The sequence below is a fragment of the Macrobrachium rosenbergii genome, chromosome 51, assembly GCF_040412425.1.
Source record: "Macrobrachium rosenbergii isolate ZJJX-2024 chromosome 51, ASM4041242v1, whole genome shotgun sequence".
In the NCBI taxonomy this organism is placed as follows: Eukaryota; Metazoa; Arthropoda; class Malacostraca; order Decapoda; family Palaemonidae; genus Macrobrachium; species Macrobrachium rosenbergii.
Window position 1 is genome coordinate 36539890 of NC_089791.1, and position 18110 is coordinate 36557999.

At 38.3% G+C, this 18110-nt stretch overlaps 1 protein-coding gene across 1 annotated transcript; it reads right to left on the minus strand.

The window, feature by feature from the left end:
• Nucleotides 1–17412: 17412 nt before the first annotated feature.
• Nucleotides 17413–17745, minus strand: LOC136833027 (uncharacterized). Its single transcript, XM_067094675.1, has one exon. It carries the CDS (start codon nucleotides 17743–17745, stop codon nucleotides 17413–17415), a length of 333 nt encoding a protein of 110 aa, XP_066950776.1.
• Nucleotides 17746–18110: the final 365 nt, after the last annotated feature.

Below are 18110 nucleotides of genomic sequence, written 5' to 3' on the forward strand. Positions count from 1 at the left end.
CGCCCCATCATTTCTTTTGCGCTGCAGATCATGCATTGTAGGTCACTTGATGCGTCCACGAATTCAGCGAGATGCCTTTTGACGCCGTGTTAGGCTGGTGTTGGTCGTACTATTATTACTGCGGCAGGCAAAGACTTCACAGACGCTCGCAGAATAGTCTTTGTGAGGTGCACTGCATTTTGATGTCAATACTCCGCTCCATAAATAAAATCATCGTTCTCTGAGCGCTTTAGAGAGTCCCTGAATGGCTGAAATGCGCAAGCAGTTGTGACATCCAGTGGAACACGAGCCATACTTTCATCCTTTGTGCGTGGTTTTGCAATCGTTCCCGTATGCACGAGGAGAGAGAGAGAGAGAGAGAGAGGGAGAGAGAGAGAGAGAGAGAGAGAGAGAGAGAGAGAGAGAGAGCGCGGGGCCGAATATCTTCTGAGCGGCCGATAGATTTCCACAGTGCTGTTCAGTCTAGCGCTACCGGGCTATATGATAACATTAGTACGATAGCCCCGCAACCTGGGAGTCTGACCAGCTTCCGTTAGTCCTAAAAGATGTTTGCCGCTTTCTAGCAACTTTACCACTCGCGCTATGAGATTTTACACTTTCATGCCAGTTACCAGTATCCTGCCTTACACAAAATATTGAAAACTTGCAATAAATCCTAGCGGCCTGATGAAAGTGGTCAAGGATCAATATGAGGCCCTGAGTGCTTCAGAGTAAGATGAAATTAAAAGTAACTTGAAAGCTTTTTTAGAATATTGAAATGAAAGAAGCCAGTCAAGATCGACAGTTTTAATCTATAGCGGACATCCCAGATGATTTTATTTTGCTTTTCAACAGTTCTGAAGAACGACTGACGCGTGATCAATATTAATTTTTCATACCTTCAAGAAAACTGGAAGTTTCTAGTTTCCAGCAAGAGAACAGAAAATCATGAAGAATGGAAAAGCATTAAAATTATTCTAGAAATGGGTGGGTTTGTTCTGGCTGTGTAAAGATCATTAAATTCCTTGGTTTTTTTTTAGTGTTTTATTCATCCCCAGTCTAAAATTCGAATACAAACATAATCCGGAAACTATTAAGTATAAAATGTACATATGCTTGGTAATCAACAATTCATATATAAGAATTGGATCGACTTTTTTCGTTTTTCATTATAAACCAAGGATGGCTTAACACTGCAAGGGAAACCGAACGGTTGTCAGTAGTAAATAGTTCGGTTTCTATTTGCAGTATCTTCCTCTTCCCCTTCTGAAAATGGAATGGAATGGAATACAGAGTTTAGGCCAAGGGCCAACCACTGGGGCCTATGAGGTCATTCAGCGCTGGAAAGGAGATTGAGAGTAGGTTGTTTGAAAGGTGTAACAGGAGGGAAAACCTCGCAGTTGCACTGAAATAATTGTTAGGAAATGGTGGAAAGTAAGATGGAAGGGAGATAATATGAAAGGAGTTACAGTAAAAGGAATGAAAGGGGTTGCAACTCGGGGCCGAAGGGACGCGGCAAGGAATCTTTAGTAATGCCTACAGTGCGTCCCGTGATGTGCACTGACAGCACTAACCCCTTACGCGGCCTTCTGAAAACGGCCAACATTACTTGGTATAAGTTTGTGTATTCTAGCAATGTTAAATATCCTTCTATTATCCAATGATTTTCTAACATTTTTTTTGCAATATTTGTAATCACTGTATTTGATTGTGAAAGTTGGGATGATTCTGTGTTGTTTCACTGCTTAAGAAAATACTGATTTTACTACCTAAGGCTTACATTTTACGATTCGTAGGTCGAGTAACTGAAAATTGTTGGCTTTTTAGTTTTCTGTAAAAGAAAACTATTGTGCTGGCGTTGTCTGTCCGTACGCACTTTATTCTGTCCGCCCTCAGAACTTATAAACTGCTGAGGCTTGAGGGCTGCAAACTGGTATGTTGATCATCCACCCTCCAATCATCAAAAATACCAAATTGCAGCCATCTAGCCTCAGCACTTTTTATTTTACTTAAGGTTAAAGTTAGCCATAATCGTGCTTCTGGCAAAGATACAGGATAGGCCATCACCGGATCGTGGTTAAAGTTTCATGGCCGCGGCTCACACAGCATTGCACCGAGATCACCGAAAGATAGATCTATTTCCGATGGCCTTGATTTTACGCTGTAGCGGCTGTATACAAAACTCACGTGAACTCTGTTTACATGAGTGCAATTGTTGTACAACTATGACTATGAGAGGTAAGATTATTAAGTGGTCTGGTTAAAGTAAATAATAATAATAATAATAATAATAATAATAATAATAATAATAATAATCTTTGAAAAAAAGTTACGGAAAGTGCTGGAAAGAAACAGGATGACCAAACCATAATGAGGACAGGGCACACTATGGATCACCCAACCACAGTAAACAAAAAGTCTCGAAAATGAGGACAGGGTTTCTAAGGACTACCTCACCCGGGCAAATAACTCTATAGAATGAGGGCAAGGAATTCCAAGGACAACCCTGTCATATCGAATAAAATACTTCCTGAATGAGAGGAGAGCTTCTAAGGGCCTCCCGGCAGAGTAAATAAAATAATTCCAGAATAAGAGGAGGACTTCTAAGGACCTTCCAGCAGAGAAAATAAAATCTTTCCAGAATGAGATGAGGCTTCTAAGGACCTTCCAGCTGAACAAATAAAATCTTTCCAGATTGAGAAGAGGCTTCTAAGGACCTTTCAGCAGAAAAAATAAAATCTTTCCATAATGAGAAGAGGCTTCTTAGGACCTTCTAGCAGAGAAAATAAAACCTTTCCAGAATGAGATGAGGCTTCTAAGGACCTTCCAGCAGGAAAAATAAATCTTACCAGAATGAGAAGTCTTCTAAGGACCTTCCAGCAGAAAAAATAAAATCTTTCCAGAATAAGAAGAGGCTTCTTAGGACCTTTTAGCAGAGAAAATAAAACCTTCCCAGAATGAGAATAGGCTTCTAAGGACCTTCCAGCAGAGAAAATAAAATCTTTCCAGAATGAGATGAGGCTTCTAAGGACCTTCCTGCAGGAAAACTAAAATCTTTCCAGAATGAGAGAAGGCTTCTCGGGACCTTCCAGCAGAAAAATAAAATCTTTCCAGAAAGAGCAAAGCTTCTAAGGACCTTCCAGCAGAAAAAATTAAATATTTCCAGATTGAGAAAAGGCTTGTAAAGACCTTCCAGCAGAAAAAATAAAATCTTTCCAGAATGAGAGGAAGCTTCTAATATCCCTCCAGCGGAAAAAAATAAAATATTTCCAGAATGAGACTAGGCTTCTAAGGACCTTCCAGCAGGAAAAATAAAATCTTACCAGAATGAGAAGAGGCTTCTAAGGACCTTCCAGCAGGAAAAATAAAATCTTTCCAGAATGAGAAGAATCTTCTAAGACCCTTCCAGCAGAAAAAATAAAATCTTTCCAGAATGAAAAGAGGCTTCTAAGACCCTTCCAGCAGAAAAAATAAAATCTTTCCAAAATGAGAAGAAGTTACTAAGACCCTTCCATCAGAAAAAATAAAATCATTCCAGAATGAGACGAGGCTTCAAAGGACCTCATGCAGAGCAAACAAAGTTCTTCCAGAATGAGGAGTTCTAAGGACCTCCGGCAGAGCAAATAAAATCTTTCCAGAATGAGAGAAGACCTTAAAGGACCTTCCAGCAGAGCAAATAAAATACTCTCCAGAATGAAAAGTGGCTTCAAAGGACCTCGAGTAGAGCAAATGAAATCCTTCCAGAATGAGAGGTCTTCTAAGGACCTCCAGGTAGGGCAAATAAAATTTTTCCAGAAAGAGGAGGGCCTCTAAGGACCTCCCAGAAGAGCACATAAAGTCATTCCAGAATGAGAGAAGAGTGTCTAAGGGTCTTCCAGAGGAGCAAAAAAAATCTTTCCAGAATAAGAGGGGGGGGTTTCAGATCACCTGCCGGCAGGGTAAATAAAATCTTTTCAAAATGAGAGGAGGGCTTCTAAGAACCTTCCGGCAGAGCAAATAAAATCTTTGTAGAATGAGAGGAGGCATTAAAAGATCCCCTTGCAGAGTAAATAAAAACTTTTAAAATCAGAGGAGCTTCGAAGGAACTCGGGCAGAGCAAATAAAATACTTCCAGAATGAGCACTTCTAAGGACCTTTCGGCAGAGCTAATGATGTCTTTCCAGAATGAGAGGAGGGCTTCTAACGACCTCCAGCAGAGCAAATTAATATCTTTCCAGAATAAGAGGAGGGCTATTACAGGCCTCAGGCAGAGCAAATCAAATCTTTCCTGAATGAGAGGAAGGTTTTGAAATCCTACCAGCCGTGCAAATAAAATCTTTTCAGAATAAGTAAGGACCTCCAGGTAGAGCATGTAAAATCTTTCCAGAATGAGAAAGGGCTTCTAATCACTTCTGACAAATGAAATAAATCTTTCCAGAATAACAACAAGAGGGCTTCAAAGGACCTCCCAGCAGAGCAAATAAAACATTCCTTTTGTGGATTCCATAGACTATTCAAAGGTCTCAATTATATTTGTTCTCAAATACTTACTTTGAATCAATTACTTCCATTCTTCCGACCTCCTACCATCTAAATTGACAGTAATTGCTCCATCTTCATGGCTTCTATTTACCCCCACTACTTTCTTGCTCGCACTTATTCTCAATTTCTCCTCTTGCAAACACTTTCAGACTTTTAAACTATTTTTTTCGTAGATTTTCTTCAATACCCCTAACCACCTAATCAGCACTGCAAGTATAAACTATTCCATACTCCGTTTACGACTCATTTTCTTTTCCTACTACTTTCCACCTACATTTACTTTAGTTTCTCTGATTTCTCGCTTCACTCCAACAATACAGACATTGAACAGCCAATGAGTGTAACACACCATTGTTTCAGCCCCACATTTACACCAAACCAGTCACTCTCCTGTATGCTCATTCTAACATACACTTCACTTCCATCAGTAAAACGAACTTTGTACTGGTTCCCAAAGGCAAATGTATTTGGGAAGCAAAAGAGTAGGCGTTTGAGCAGAGGGGTACGTATAACCTGAGGGTGGTTTTGAAATGATCAACAGCAAACTAAGGTTGACAGAAATGAGTGAATAATACGGACAGAAGACAGAGAAAAATTACGCAGTGCCTTAGATGTCGAGATACTTTACTTCAGACTCTAGTTATTTCACTTACTAATGGATGCACGAGAAATTAAGGTTGGGGGCAAAAACTACTAAAAAAAAAAACGAAATAAGAAAAAAATGTTGATTTCGTGAGGATAAAAGCAAGTGATTCAGCGCTTCAATAAACAAGTGATTCAGTGCTTCAATAAATGTTAAAAAAATACCGACTACGCACAAACTAAGCTACGAATCTTCAAATAAATCAGTTCCAATGAATTCAAATGAAACAGTTAAAGTTCTTGTGTTGAAACGCCCACCCGTTGAATCCCCCAGCAGCAGCAGCAGCAGCAGCAGCAGAGTCAGTGTGCTGCCCACCCAGGGAATCCAGCTGATAACCCACAGCTGCAGGAGGCAAACAACAATTTCCCGAAAAAGGAGGGAAGCATTGAGCACTTGCGGGACTCATCGGCGCAAACAATAGATCTCGCACACTAATCCACAGAATCTTTCAGCGCAACAACCATCCTTTCACCTCTGTCTCTGCCGCCGCCTCCTCCTCCTCCTCCTCCTCCTCCCCTATTGCCTTCCCTTTTGAGTGAACTGTACACCAACACTCTTCCTACGCATGTGGAATTGCCAGGGGTGTGGTACACAGACTGGGGGGCCCGGAACGGCGTTGGGGAAGGGGTTAGTGATTATGGTATTCCAAAAGTTCTTTAAATTTTTGTGGATATTCTTTTGTTGCATGCTGTATCCCGCCAACAATTAAACCAAACATAAAAGAAAAAAGTAAAAAAAAAATAAATACAACAGTGAGAAAAACTCTTGTGGAAATAATGGGAAGAGAAAATAAAAAAACCGAGCATCGCAATTGGAATGCATTGCTGGGGCTGTTTCAAACTTCATCATATTCGAGCGCAACTCAATCGTGTTTTTGACGGCAATACAGTTGTCATGATGAGCGCAAATAAAAAGGCCCCATCCCAATGTAATTATATTTGCACCTGAACATTTTTATTTGTCCACCGGCGTTTTTGATGAACTGTTGCTTCCCATCCATGTCATGAGGGAGGCGAGAGAGAGAGAGAGAGAGAGAGAGAGAGAGAGAGAGAGAGAGAGAGAGAGAGAGAGAGAACCAAGTTCGTGGGTTTCATCGCGAGTAGCGTGAGATGCGATTGGCTTCGAAAAACACCTTCTTCTTCAACTGGAACTTGGCAGCAGGACCCGCTGTTCTGTTCGTAGCTTTCAGTTCCGCCGCATTAACATACAGCACAACTCCGACCTTGTTAAGCCATTCCGGGAAATTCCATATTCATGGGATATTCATAACGCGGCCGATCAGTTGAGCAAACAATTCCAACTAGTTTTATGTTCGTTAGGCAACTGCACGACATGGCGACTATTTTGTTAATTCGCTGAATATTTTCCAAAGCAGGTTGAATTCAGTTTTGGAATAAAGCCAAACGACGGATTGTTTTTCCGCAGCAAATGAGAGAGAGAGAGAGAGAGAGAGAGAGAGAGAGAGAGAGAGAGAGAGAGAGAGAGAGAGAGAGAGAGTCTAAAAATATTCTTTAGAAAATGCAATCGCAGAATCGCAACGGACGAACCTGTTGCTTAAAAAAGAAAGGGAAAAGAAAAAGCATAAAAACCCAGCTGACTTTCTCCTTTCCTCGTGAACGCTCGAAATTTTCGAAAAATAATCCTCTAAATTGACAAAACTCAAAGCTAAATGGGTGATTCCTAATTTCCTTTAAGCACCAGAAGATTTGGAAGGTCCACACCCACTTGGATGAGGATCATGAAACGGGAGGCTGGAGATGAGTGGAGATCTGTGAAAGTGAAAGCAAAAGAAAGCACGAGTGACCCAATTTGTAACGCCAATTTGTGGAGGCGACAATAATAATAATAATAATAATAATAATAATAATAATAATAATAATAATAACACCATACAATGAAGTTAGCGATTTGTAAAGTCTCCAATATTCTAATAGATTTTTCATTAATACAAAGACAAACGCGATTAAGAATCATCAATTCAATTACCAAATTTCTAACAGTATCAAATTTTTTTTTAGTGAACAGCCGAGCAAGAGTTACATAGCTGTGATATATGTACAGTATGTAAGCGTATTACAAGGAGCTATCCCAATGCTACAATGTTCTCGTGTAGTATATAAAATACTCCTTCCTGACATTTTCTGGAACTTGAAACGGTTTACAGCAGAGTGCACAATTTGTAAGATTCATAATATAGAGCAAAATAAATAAAAAGCCAGAAACATGAGAAAAAGACATAAATCCTGGTACTTACTCCTCTGCATTATTTCCCAAACAATCAATAACATGTACGACGGACACAATATTGCGAACTTTTTCGTCCCCAGCAGCAATAAAGAAAAGTAAAAGGGTAAAAACACAGGTATTCATTTCCTGTTCAAATATTTAGCTCTTTATTTATGAATGTTCCGGGTTTAGTGGAACTTTCCTTCCTATCTTCACCTTTTTTGCCACTTCACTGACCTTTCCTCGCCTTCACATCCTGTTTCGAATCCACAAGATTAACAAATACAGGTTGAACTGTTACCTTTACGAGCATAGACCTGCAATTTGGTTAATCGGAAACGCTAATCTTTTGCAGCTCATACAGTACGGACTGCTTCTTAAGTACTGGGAAAACTTCTAAAGAACTGGGAAAACTTCTAGAGTACTGGAAAAACCTCTAGAGCACTGGGAAAACTTCTAAATAACTGGGAAAACTTCTAGAGATCTAGGAAAACTTCGAAATAACTAGGAAAATTTCTTGAGAACTGGGAAAACTTCTAAAGTACAGGGAAAACTTCTCAAGTACTGGTCTAGAGAACTGGAAAAACTTCTAAAGAACTGGGTAAACTTTTAGAGGACTGGGAAAACTTCTAAAAAACTGGGAAAACTTCTAAGGTACCAGAAAAACTTCTAAAGAATTGGGAAAACTTCTAAGGTACTGGGAAAACTTCTAAAGAACAGTGAAAACCTAAAGAACTGGGAAAACTTCTAAAGTACTAGGAAAACTTCTAAAAAAACTGGGAAAACTTCTAAACAACTGGGGAAAACTTCTAAAGAACTGGGAAAACTTCTAAAGAACTGGGAAAACTTCTAATGAACTGGGAAAACTTCCAAAGTACTGAGAAAACTTCTAGAGTACTGGGAAAACTTCTAAAGAACTGTGAAAACTTCTAGAGAACTGGGAAAACTTCTAAAGAACTCGGAAAACTTCTAGAGTACTGGGAAAACTTCTAGATTACTGGGAAAACTTCTAAAGAATTGGGAAAACTTCTAAAGAACTGGAAAACTTTTAGCGTTCTGGGAAAACTTCTAAAGAACTGGGAAAACTTCTAAAGAACTGGGAGAACTTCTACAGAACTGGGAAAACTTCTAAATAACTGAGGAAACTTCTAGAGCACAGGGAAAATTTCTCAAGTACATGAAAACTTCTAGAGAACTGGGAAAACTTCTAAAGAACTGGGAAAACTTCTAAAGTACAGGGGAAACTTCTCAAGTACTGGGAAAACTTCTAGAGAACTGGGAAAACTCCTAAAGAAATATGAAAACTTTTAAAATACAGAGAAAACTTCTCAAATACTGGGAAAACTTCTAGAGAACTGTGAAAACTTCAAAAGAAATGGGAAAACTTCTAAAGAACTGAGGAAACTTGTAAAGTACAAAAAAATTCCCAAGTACTGGGAAAACTTCTAAAGTACAAGGAAAACTTCTCAAGTACTGGGAAAACCTCTAGAGATCTGGGAAAACTTCTAAAGAACTGGGAAAATTTCTGGAGAACTGGGAAAACTTCTAAAGTACTGGGGAAAACTTCTAAAGAACTGGGAAAACTTCTAAAGAACTGGGTAAACTTCTAAGGTATCGGAAAAACTTCTAAAGAACTGGGGAAATTTCTAAATAACTGGGAAAACCTCTAAAGAACTGGAAAAACTTCTAAAGGACTGACGAAACTTCTAAAGTACAGTGAAAAATTAGTTATCTCGTACATGGAAGCCTGAAAAACCATCTCACAAACTCCCCGAAACTTTAATTTCAATGCCAATAAAATAGGATTACATATAAACCTGTCTGACTGCGTATCTATCAACGCTTCAATGTCGGCTTGTATAAATATATTCAAATATGTCTTAATTGTATTGGTAACTACTAAACAGCAAAGACCTGAAACAGACAACTAAAACTTGGCAGAATGACGGACAGCTCAAACTGAAACTTGATTTTTCATGACAAAACAACGACATGCGGTTCTCAAATCTCTTTTAGGCAATCACAAACACCAATTCTTATTATCCTCGAGTGTATTACGAAAAACAAAACACAAAACATTCACGCATAATTTTCTAATACTCCATTCCCTAGTCAAACTCAGTGATCTGTTTGGTCGCCAACAGTTCTGGTTCTCAAAGGGAATTCAATATGCATATTTTTACAATGCTGTAATACTTTATCTGGCTTTCATATTGGATACAAAATAAACGAGTTCACATTCGGCTGATTTCAGCCTGAATTGTGGTAATACGTATTTCATTGAATTGTTTGACGCGTAATAAAATGGGACTTTGAACTTTTTAAAATTAGAAAATAAACTTCTTTTTTCGTTGTTTTGTGAGAAAATTGTAATGGTAAGTTCTTAATTTGTAAAATAACTAGAACACACACAAAAACAGCCTATCACCTTATTCAATATCGCTTAACTTGACAACCAGCTGAACTTCAAAAGAAATGCGCAGATTTGTCATGGATCCACGTGTTAACATTTCCAACCAGGACATTAATTTGTTAGTGACGGCAAATGAAAATTCTCAGTTCCTGATCGCCATCAAACACAGTCACAGGCCAGTCATGTTTTGCATCAATCCAAGACGCTCCAGGAGAAACTTTGACCCTATTAAAATAGATCTACTATTCTTGATAATACTCTTCTTTCCTCGACTCCTGAATTCTCGTCACTCCCCCTTGTACCTCAGAATTGCCCGAGGCCTCCCATACCATAACGATCATTGAAACGACCATCTGTATCGCAAGTAATTACACATGACAATAACTGAAACGACCATCTGTATCGCAAGTAATTACACATGACGATAATTGAAACGACCATCTGTATCGCAAGTAGTTACACGTAACGATCATTGAAACGACCATCTGTATCGCAAGTAATTACACGTAACGACGATACATCTGTATCGCAAGTAATTACGACGATAGTGGAAACCCATCTGTATCGCAAGTAGTTACACGTAACGATCATTGAAACGACCATCATGTATCGACATATGACAATAGCTGAAACGACCATCTGTATCATGTAATTAAAACATGACGATAATTGAAACGACCATCTGTATCACACGTAACGATCATTGAAACGACCATCTGTAACGATAATTGAAATAACGAAACGACCATCTGTATCGCAAGTAATTACATATGACAATAACTGAAACGACCATCTGTATCGCAAGTAATTAAACGTAACGATAACTGAAACGACCATCTGTATCGCAAGCAATTACACGTAACGATAATTGAAACGACCATCTGTATCGCAAGTAATTCTATGTATGGGGTCACTGCACTGCCAAAAGTGGGCTATATCTCCAGAACGGTAATGTGTAGGGGTCTATCTAGCGATACTCTTCTGTAACTTAGCAACTCTTGATCTGAAAAACATCTTCAAGTGATTATACTAAATTGTATAAAGAACACGCGTCTGAAAAGTGAAATCCAAAGGTTATGGTGACGAATGTCAAAAGGAATTTTGCCTAATTAATCCTACTTGAAAAGTTTAATTGGGAATAGAATATAAAATTGACGCTAGAGGCCAAGCGCTGGGACCTGTGTGGTCATTCAGCGCTGAAACGGAAATCAACAGTAAAAGGATGTTTTCAAGGTGTAAAAGCAGGAAAGCCTCGCAGCTGCACTAGGAAACAACTGTTAGGAGAGGGTGGAAAGTAAGATGGAAGAAAGATAATATGAACGGAGGTACAGTAAAAGAAATGAAAGGGGTTCCAGCTAGAGGCGGAAGGGACGCCGCAAAGGACCTCAAGCAATGCCTACATTGTACCGCACGAGGTGCACTGACGGCACTATTCCCCTACGGGGTATAGTGAGAGCCGCAAGCCGCTCGCTGGCCACCATGTTGAGAGGAACTTGAAAATATAAGCCTTAACATGACCTGATGTGTTTCAAAATTGAAAGATATTTTAGGGAGAATTTTATTTGTTCTATCACAATTAATCGTTATTTGCAATTTGTCTGTGATATTTTTCTTTTCGAAAATAATACACTGACATCGTACAGAAAGTCTATCATGTTGTATCACATATCGGGTATATTTTGGATCATAGTATTTTGAGATGGTTCGGAAATGTGGAGAGAATGGAGGATGACAAGCTGGTGAAAATATATCTAATTCAGAGGCATTACCAATAAGGAGTAGACGAATACCCAGACTGAGCAGGATAAATTGTGTGAGAGAGGTACTGTAAATATGAGTCTCAAAATCTACGAGAGAAGTGATTGGGTTCGGTGAGCTGCTGATGGGCTTCCAATGACTGTATATGAAGCAGCTGATGTTGCGGAAGTATTCAGCACGGGATTCATCCACGATTCAGCATATTTAGTGTGACACACACACACACACACACACACACACACACACACACACATATATATATATATATATATATATATATATATATATATATATATATATGTATATGTATGCATAGAGAGAGAGAGAGAGAGAGAGAGAGAGAGAGAGAGAGAGAGAGAGAGAAAGTTGTTTTCAGATTATTCTCACGTCATCTTATGACGTAGATTTCCTTTTTCCAACGATTATTTGCAAAAATTTCAAGTGTATCTGAAAGGGCAGAAGGTTAAGAGTAACAGAAAATTTCTTTTAGACTTGCTACAGTTTTACGTTATTCATCCTGACATTTATACTAAATCTCTCTCTCTCTCTCTCTATAAGGTCCCCGATGCAACAGTGAAAGGTTGTACTTGAAAGAAATTCCGCTCTGAAGACGTGTAACATCTAAAGACCTAACACCTACTCAAGGTCTAGAGACCTACTCTCCTCAACATTCGCTTCCTATATACAAGAGTCATCCGACCTTTGGAGTTCCGCGTCGGGTATAAAAGTACCCAATTATTGAGAGTCAAAAGGAGTAACCTCCACGTAGCTATAACTCCTTGATATGAAGATGTTCTTTTGATTAAGTACATTTTAGGAGCTTCCCAGAGATGGATAATTATCGGCGTAATGAGGCCGACTGCCGCGTTATCAAGTTGAAAAATGCTTATTCCGTCATCTTGGTTGTATCGAGCCTTGTGGCTAATTACTTGGCGCCTCCTAATTTTTCGGTTCGTGGATAACTTAGCAAATAGCACCGGTTGCTTTTAACGAATCGTCATTACATCGATAACGATGATAATGTTCACGATACCTTTTGTAAACTATATTCAACTCTGCCTGCATCATCAGTCATTTTTCATACTATTATGAAATGCAATACTGCCATCATCATTACCATCGTTTTTCACACTATATAAAATTCAATGCTGTCATCATCATTACCATCATTTTTCACACTATATAAAATTCATTGCTGCCATCATTATTACCATCATTTTTCACGCTATATAAGATTTAATGCTGCCATCATCATTACCATAAATGTTCACAATATTATAAATTTCAATGATGCCATCATCATTACTATCATTTTTCACACTATTATAAAAGTCAATGCTGCCATCATCATTACCATTATTTTTCACGCTATTATAAAATTCAACGCTGTCATCATCATTATCATAATTTTTCACACTTATAAATTCAACATTATTATAAAATTCAATGCTGCCATCACCATTACCATCATTTTTCACACTTATAAATTCAATATTACCATCATCATTACAATCATTTTCACACTGTTATAGAATTCAATGCTGCCATCATCATTACCATCATTTTTCACACTAATAAATTCAACATTGCCATCATCATTACCATCATTTTCACGTTATTATAAAATTCAATGCTACCAGCATCATTACCATCATTTTCCACACTTATAAATTCAACATTGCCATCATCATTACGAACATTTTCACAATATTATAAAATTCCATTCTGCCATCATCATTACCATCATTTCACAATATTATAAAATTCCATGCTGCCATCATCATTACCATCATTTTTCACACTATTATAAAATTCAATGCTGCCATCATCATTACCATAATCTTTCACACTTATAAATTGAACATTTCCATCCTCATTACCACCATTTCTCCCACTTATAAAATTTAATGCTGCCATCATCATTACCATAATTTTTCATACTGTCATTGTCATTATAATCATTTCGACGACTTCAGTTCCTTGCCATGGCGTAAGGAAACCAGCGATAATGTCGAAGTGCCTCTGCCTTACAAACCAAGCCTTTGACTGCAGTCATCCTCAAAAATGAATGAAAGCTCTGGTCTTAAGAGATGACACGGAACGTAATGTGTCATTAAGACTAATGCCAATGCGCAATGACCAGTCTTTGGCCTTCTACTGCTGTCAGTCCTAAGGAAACGAAAAAATTCGTCTCAAGAGATATGACAGAGAATGTGACGTGTCATTAAATACCTGTACTTGATGACCGGCCTTTGGGAGTTCAATTCGTGTAGCCTTTGCTTGAGAGTGCATGAATACGCGGTGACGCAGGCATGCACATGCAGCCCAAATGCAACGGGGAGGGCGCAGTAACACACCTTTAAATGACGTGGTCGAGGTTTACAGTAACGGAGTTGTGTAATAACTGAAATGACTGTAATACCTTAATTGCAATGGTCGCAATACTGTGATTGCAGTGGCATTATTGATATGATTTGATGACCATTGTAATATTACAGTGCATTGTTTCATATCGCACGGACCCGACTTTTCAGACAGGAATGCTTTGATTATGACCTGCATTTTCAGGCGGGATTAAGGCAATAAAGAATCTGTACATCAACAGCGGCAGTGTGAACGAAAAATAATGGGAAGAGGAAGACAGATTTGCATTGGGCCTTTACTTGACACCAGTTCTTTTGATATAACATTATATTTGACGCTTTTTGAAAGATTGCCAAATGACCTGAATAATAATACGACATAACAGGAAATCGGAAACAGGCATCGACTTCCCCGCTCTAAGACAGGACCCGCGATACCAGCCAGGGTAAAGTAATCCAATCAGAAATGGATTATTCGAATCCTTGGACTCATTAAGAAAATGACTTGAGCCCTCACACTTTCAATACATCGCTATATAACAGTGCTTAAAATAAATACCAAAAAATACAGTGTTGCTGATGCTATTATTTTAGTCAACACAGGAAATCTCACCCCCTTCAGTATTGATAACACATAGAAACAAAAGGCCCTTTGTTGTTATGTTCGATGAAGCTGGCCTGACGCCAGAACGGATAACTCGCTCCTATAAGCAACAGAAAAGTGGATGGAAAATTTTCTTGTGAAGGAGATAACTTAAGTGGTTAAAAATAAATAATAGGTAGGGATAGAAATCCCTTTGAACCTGACGGTGCCATCGGCAAGAGAAAGTGAGGTAGCACTGAGTCCTGGAGAAGCTAAAGAAATATCAGGAAGAAAATTGAAAAATCTTAGTATTAAGATAAAGCATATTCTTTTTTATGCTCTGCAGTGGTCTAAATCTCCTATCCTTCTCGTAATCTTTATAATTACGCGTAATTTTGTTGGTATTTCTTTAGCAATGCATGTCGCTGTAAGTCAGTGGTTACTGTAAACTAGCTAATCAAGACCTTTCAAATACCCGTATATCCTTAAATTTTTCTATACGTGAATAAGAGCTGGCATAGCACTTGGGCTTGTGTCTCTGGATCCAGTTTACTAAGTTTGCCTTCCTCTTTCATGATGAAGACCAATTAATAACATATTTAACTTGTTATCTGAGTTGTGTTACTTTGGAGCCACCATAGTTCCTTTTAAGTTTCCGTTTGGTGATGGGACATTGTTAGATATCCTGCAACTGGTTTTACAGCAAGCCGAATTTATTGCTGCAGCTGCTGCTGCTGCTGGTATGCCAGTAGCTTTCGGTTTAGGCTGCAGTATAGTCTATTGTTCCTTATATTGCCTGTTGTGGCTAGTGAAGAGTACAGTAATTTTGCTGAAGGAAAGGGCTGTGAACGTGAATGTGAAGAGGGGCGGTTCCCATACACTACATGGAAAATCTCCTTTCATGTAGCAAGGAGATTGTGGAAAGAGCTTTAAGGGAGCCTATTTCTTCATGGAGGCTTGGACAACCTTTCAGTTTATTATTCAATATGTAGTCTCCACATTGCCTAATGGATTTTCGAATCGCTGCTGCATTTATGTAGCCAACACTATAAGCAAGAGCTTGCTGTCTCGCTTCTGCTCTAAGGAAACAGTCTAGTCCCCGTGGGTGCTCCTGTGACAATGTTCATTGTTTTAGTGCTTATGACATCTGGAGGTTTTCATGATCATTTTCAGTTTAGTGATAAAAGTGCTGCATACTTGTTACTTAATGATTTGAACATAAAAGGATGATGATGTTGTTGGACCTGGTAGTACATCAACAGGTGATCACCGCTGAAAACCTCCACTGTCGGCATATGACAACTTAAGTGGACATGGGGCTTCCAACTTCATCTTTGGAATACAATTTGATTAGGAACGATAGGATAACTCCTCCGGGAAAAACCATCCCTTATAAAAGAAAACGGTCATGATGTATACAATAATATATATATATATATATATATATATATATATATATATATATATATTATATATACTGTATACATATATTATATATATAATGTATATATACACACATATATAATTTAGTACTCTAAGAGTAGGTAGAACATTTCACTACGCGAACTTATTTTTTAAATTAACAATGAACTCTCGAAAATCATCGGGAATATTATAAAAATTGCCTCATAAAAATAAAATTAACGAAAAGGAGGAAACAGAAATAATACAGCAATCATTAAAGAAGAAAACAACATGGAATTCAAGATTAAAATGTAAAACAACTGAACCATGAAGGAAACAAAAATTAGATAACAGAGAAAATTAATACTTAAAAAGCAAACTAGCAAACAGGAAAAACAACACTTGGCTCTTGAAAAATCTCTGGAAAAACAAACTGAGCTTTGGTATTCATCGTTTTTAGATAATCAAAGGCTCTGCAATAGGGAGGTAAAGTCTTTTTGAGCTAAAAATCAGTACAACTAAATCCCAGCCAGAGAAAGAAAGACCTCTTTTAATGTAAGAATAGAACAGAATATAGAATTTAGGCCAAAGGCCAAGCGCTGGGACCTATGAGGTCATTCAGCGCTGAAACGGAAATTGACAATACAAAGGTCTGAATGGTTAAACAGGAGGAAAACCTCTCAGCTGCACTACGAATCAATTGTTAGGAAAGGGTGAAATGGCAGATGGAAGAAAGAGAATAAGTACGGAGGTACAGTAACATGAATGAAAGGGGTTGCAGCAGCTAGGGGCAGAAGGGACGCTGCAAAGAACCTCAAATAATGCCAGCAGTGCACCACGTGAGGTGCACTGACGGTAGTATCGCCCTACAGACACTGAACTATGTTCCCCTACGTCAGAAAACGGTGGTTTCGAGAAGGAGAAATCGTGTTCTATCACACAGAATAACTGAGAGATTCCTGTGTTCTGAAATTCTCCAATATCTCAAACCACACTATGGACAAGTAAGTAATGATACATGAAAAAATCTCACATTGGAACTGCCTGAACTGTCTCTCTCTCTCTCTCTCTCTCTCTCTCCAATATCACAGACCACATTGTGGACAAGTAAATAAAGATACACGAATAAAATCAGCAGGTTGAACAGGTCTCTCTCTCTCTCTCTCTCTCTCTCTCTCTCTCTCTCTCTCTCTCTCACTTTGAAGGCCGACCCTACCGTAAATGAAACTAAATGAATGTCACAATTTCTTATTTAGAAATTTCTTAGAGTTTTATAAAAGTCAAAAGCCTGACAGAGTTCTCGGTAAAATAACTGGAGAGGAAGAAAATGCCACGATGAAAAGTTTTTAAAATCGGAACAAACACTGAATGTTCCAGTTACCAGATTATTTATTAATACAATTTACTTTGGTTTTTTGTGAAAAGCAGAGATAATCCTGTCCCAGTGCAGTATAAGTACATAAACAATAAACAGGAATTTCAAATGTACCTTCACGCCCAGATACCTAAATATCCAAAAAAATTACAGATCATTTTCCCGTACTGTTTCATTTTCCTGTTCTGTTTCATTTTCCTGTTCTGTTTCATTCTCCTGTTCTGTTTCATTTTCCTGTTCTGTTTCATTTCCATGTTCTGTTTTATTTTCCTGTTCTGTTTCATTTCGCTGTTCTGTTTCATTTTCCTGTTCCCCTTCATTTCCCTGTTGTTTCATTTTCCTGTTCTGTTTCATTTTCCTGTTCTGTTTCATTCCCCTGTTCTGTTTCATTCCCCTGTTCTGTTTCATTTCCCTGTTCTGTTGCATTTCCCTTTTCTGTTTTATTTCGCTGTTCTGTTTCATTTTCCTGTTCTGTTTCATTCTCGCGTTGTTTCACTTCTGTTCCAGTTCTCATTTCCCTGTTGTTCCCATTTTCTGTGTTGTTTCATTTTCCTGTTGTTCCATTTTCCTGTTCTGTTTCACACTTCTGTTCCGCTCATTTTCCTGTTCTGTTTGTTTCAGTTGTCTGTTTCTTACTCTTCCTGTTCTATTTTAATTTCACTGTTCTGCTTCATTTCCCTGTTCTGTTTCATTTGTGTTCTGCTCTTACTTTCCTGTTCTGTTTCACTTCCTGTTCTGCTTACCTCCTGTTCTGCTCTACTGGCTGTTGTTTCATTTTCCTGTTCTGTTTAATTTCTGTTGTTTCATTTCCCTGTTTCTTTTCCTGTTGTTTCATTTTCGTGTTC